This window comes from Austrofundulus limnaeus, unplaced genomic scaffold, assembly GCF_001266775.1.
Source record: "Austrofundulus limnaeus strain Quisiro unplaced genomic scaffold, Austrofundulus_limnaeus-1.0 Scaffold0, whole genome shotgun sequence".
NCBI lineage: Eukaryota > Metazoa > Chordata > Actinopteri > Cyprinodontiformes > Rivulidae > Austrofundulus > Austrofundulus limnaeus.
Genome location: NW_013952402.1, coordinates 9941424 through 9945155, shown reverse-complemented (window position 1 = coordinate 9945155; position 3732 = coordinate 9941424). Strand labels below are relative to the sequence as shown.

Sequence of the window (3732 nt, the reverse complement as noted above, 5' to 3'; positions counted from 1 at the left end):
CCTTAGTGGAATGTTGTTATGGCAAGCAGCCTGATTTGCTATCATGCTATGATTAGGTTAACAGATCAAAAATACATAGATGTTTGTATGTTTATATCACCACATGGATTTGGCAGTCAGACGTCACCTAAACAATGAAAAAAGAGCTTTTTGTTTTCTTTTTCTATCTTTTCATTGAAGGCTGGGGCAGGACCTGTCACTATGCCAGTCAAGGAGAAGCCTGCTGTTTACCCTTAATGCTATTATTCAGGAGCTAGATGCCTCTGCTTTGTCACACACTCTGATTAAGAAGATTTGACATATTAATCTTACAAAAACATGTCACCGAAATTAAAAATAATAACAATAAAAACCTGGTAACATCCTTGTTTAAACTAAATAGTATTACATCTAAATTCAAAGCACACTGGCCTCAATGTACCCGTTTGAAGTTTGTCTTCAGCCAAGGTTTGCCAGGAAAAGGCGAGATGGATAAGGCTCAGCACAATTATTCTGTGCCTGGTTGCACACATGACAGCAAGGAAAGWGTAGTCTGATTGATGGCGAGCGATATGAGCTTGTGAAGTCCAGTAAGTGATCCATGGATGTGCTCCTGTGTTATTTATTACCAGGGCTCAGGACTTCTTGTCTCATTTAATGAAAAAAAAAAAATACGGTAATGCTCTTGCCTTTGACGTGAGCTCAGGAGCCGATGGGAACGGCATGTTCTCTTTTCAAGTAAATGTCTTGGACTGAATTTTAGAGTTTTAAAGACATTTTTTTCATTTACCAAGCTTCACAGCTTTTAAGTTGAATGTTCTAAACATTTTAAGACATAAAAAAGAGGAAAAATAAGCATGCAGCAAGACARAATGCAATTCCCATCAGTAAACCTATTGGAAAACTTCCTCATGTACGCTCTGCTGCTGTAACCTTTTCTACCTTCCTCTATGGTTACCTGCTTCACTTCTTGATAATTACAGTATTTTTCCTCCGGGTCAATAAGCATGTTTTGTTTGCCTTGTTGTTTTGTTGCTGTCTGAGTCATCTCTCCTAAATGCCATCCAGTTGTCTGACAGTGGCGACAAACYAGCCACAGATGCAGTTGCGATGTGCTTGGCTCAGTGGCTGATGAACATGGGCTGTGGCTTCTCTGTTCTCAACCACAGCACTTGTTACTGGTGCTTCTGGTGCAGAACAAAACGAGTAGCACCCCCACTGACCTGTGTGACAAGTAAAAGGAGAAACCACAGGAGATAGCAGCAGACTGAATGAGCTTTCAAAGGCAACATTACAACAAGTGAAACGAGTTAGACTTTTACTGCTATTGCTTGTGATCAATCTTTTGTTTGACCTAATTGTTTTTTTTCTTGTTTATTTTATCTTTTATTTATGCTTATTATCCCACATTTGGCCATGTGGAAGTAAACCCTGAGCTATTATCATCACAGCTTGAAATCCCTGACTGCACATCATGCCAGCAAAATCAACACGTTGCTTCACTATACACAAYGTTAAATTGCCTATTTTAGACCGTCGGTTCATTAAGAACAGCTAGGTGAAGTTCATAATGTTCTTCTTAACAGGAAATAAATGATGTCTGAGGCAGAATTGGTCATTTTGAAGGCAACAGATGCACAATAAATTTACCCAAATAAGATGTAAATTGATCACAATGGCAAACAAATTTATTAAGTGTGGGGAAAATCACGAGAGAGAAATTGACAACCATAAATACTGCAAGTTACTTTTTTGGTKACACAGTGATGTCACAAGGTTTTGAGTTTAAGAATCAGAGGAACCATAATATGATTTATTGACCAAGTATTTTTACATAGAAGAGGAACAGAACATAAAGAACATAAACAAGGAATAAAAAACAAAACTGCAAGGTTTAAAAAAATGTAAGATACAAGGTGTATTAAAATAGAACATTCTGATGAGACTATTGATTAAGTAAGCTTAATGTAAAATAGCTTAGAACTGAAGCTATGGACTATTAGTGCAAAATAAAAWAAWAAAAAACAGCAAGTAAACATTCTTCCAGATGAAAAATGTTTTGTGTATAATAATATAATTGCAGTCCAAAAATTGCATTAGTGTAATGCATAATGTCCAAATGTTAATGTGTAATGGAAGTTGAATCAGTGGGGGTTCCTGGACTTGATGAGACCAATTGCAGAGGGAAAGAAACTGTTCATGTGGTGGAAGGTTTTGGTCCTGATGGACTGCAATCTCACACAGACTCCAATGGGAAGGGGGGGCGGGGGGTCTGCACAGCTGATAAACTTAAAGCAAACAATTAACTTTGAAGGAAAATAAATGCAAACTGAACTCCAAGTCACAGAATTGCTACAAACAGATGGACATGACTGTAAAATATGGTATCAATTTTACTGAGATGCAAAAATGACCAATGTGCAACACAAAGYACTTTTAAAGAGAATCAGCATTACCATAATTGACACGAAACAACAAAAATTACAAACGAAATGACAGCTGGGAGACACGGAATGAACCTAACGAGACAAAATGACCAAGATGAAACAAAACTACAAAGGCACATTAAATGACCAAATGAGTCAATRCAATTTAAAATATCTTCAAAATTAATGTTGAAACAAAATACACCATTACAACACAGTAAATGTTCAACGGACAACACCAGAGAAGAAAACAARTTCTCCCTTTGGATGACAGAACAAATAGTAATAATCAGCTCTTCTATGAAATGCTCCTCACTGCCCTCTCCGCATTGTTTGGTCCTTTCAGAATGCCTATGCCAGCTATGACTTCAGCAGCAATGACCCGTTCCCATTTCCACGGTACACTGATGACTGGTTCAACAGGTAATGCTCACCKGGGCAACCCCTGTTTATGGTGTATRTACATGTTGTGTTTTATTTGTGTGCTTATGTGTGCAGTCTGGTAGCTTTGTCTATTGATTTTCTCTCCACATACTTCCATTAAGACGAAATGGTGCTGTATAAACAGTGGGGTTGTCCAGCCCAAGACAAAAAAACCCATCCACAATGTCTATTTTTAAACAGACAATTGGTGCAGATAACTCACATAAAAGAGGACCATCACTGGTCTCGTTCCCTCTCAGGGATTATACATAGTGATGACCTTCTGTCTGATAAAGCCTTATCAGCCTCCTGGCTCATGTGATCCACTGGCTCTACAGGGGGGAGTAGACAATGATAATTACAAATCTATTCTTACGACTCTTTCACAAAACACCTCAAGCCGGGACTTAGATAACTTCTGGTTGCCTCAATGTGTTTTCTGAGTGGACCAAGCCAGCAAGGGGGGTCGAAATCAACCCACTCGTGATGAGTCTTTGTGTCACAAAGCGAGGTAGTAACTGAGCTGTAATGGTCCACATGTGTAAACCACAAAGAGGATTGTTTTTGTCATGGATAGAAAAAAATATGCCGGATACATTTGCCACACATTTCATGGGCTCTAATATGTCAACCCAGCTGAGTTTGGCTCCATGTGTCTTTTGGTTCAGTAATGCTTGCCATGTGGGACATGGCTGACTTCCTCTGTGACTTATGAACAGCCAGAGGCAGCATAAAGACTGTCTGGTGTTTGCAGTCATGTTATGGAACTATTTTGTGAAAGTGAATTTTTCTTCTCTGCCTTCACCTTCCCCTGATTGTGTGTGTGTGTGTGTGTGTGTGTGTGTGTGTGTGTGTGTGTGTGTGTGTGTGTGTGTGTGTGTGTGTGTGTGTGTGTGTGTGTGTG

The 3732-nt window shown here is 39.0% G+C and overlaps 1 protein-coding gene across 1 annotated transcript in view; it reads left to right on the top strand.

Moving 5' to 3' along the window:
* pcsk2 (proprotein convertase subtilisin/kexin type 2) overlaps nt 1-3732 on the top strand; it is a gene marked incomplete in the record, with an annotated part of 37727 nt that overhangs the window by 17181 nt on the left and 16814 nt on the right. Inside the window, 1 exon segment of the mRNA XM_014002526.1 lies at nt 2752-2828. Within this exon segment, the coding sequence (XP_013857980.1) occupies nt 2752-2828 (77 nt within the window).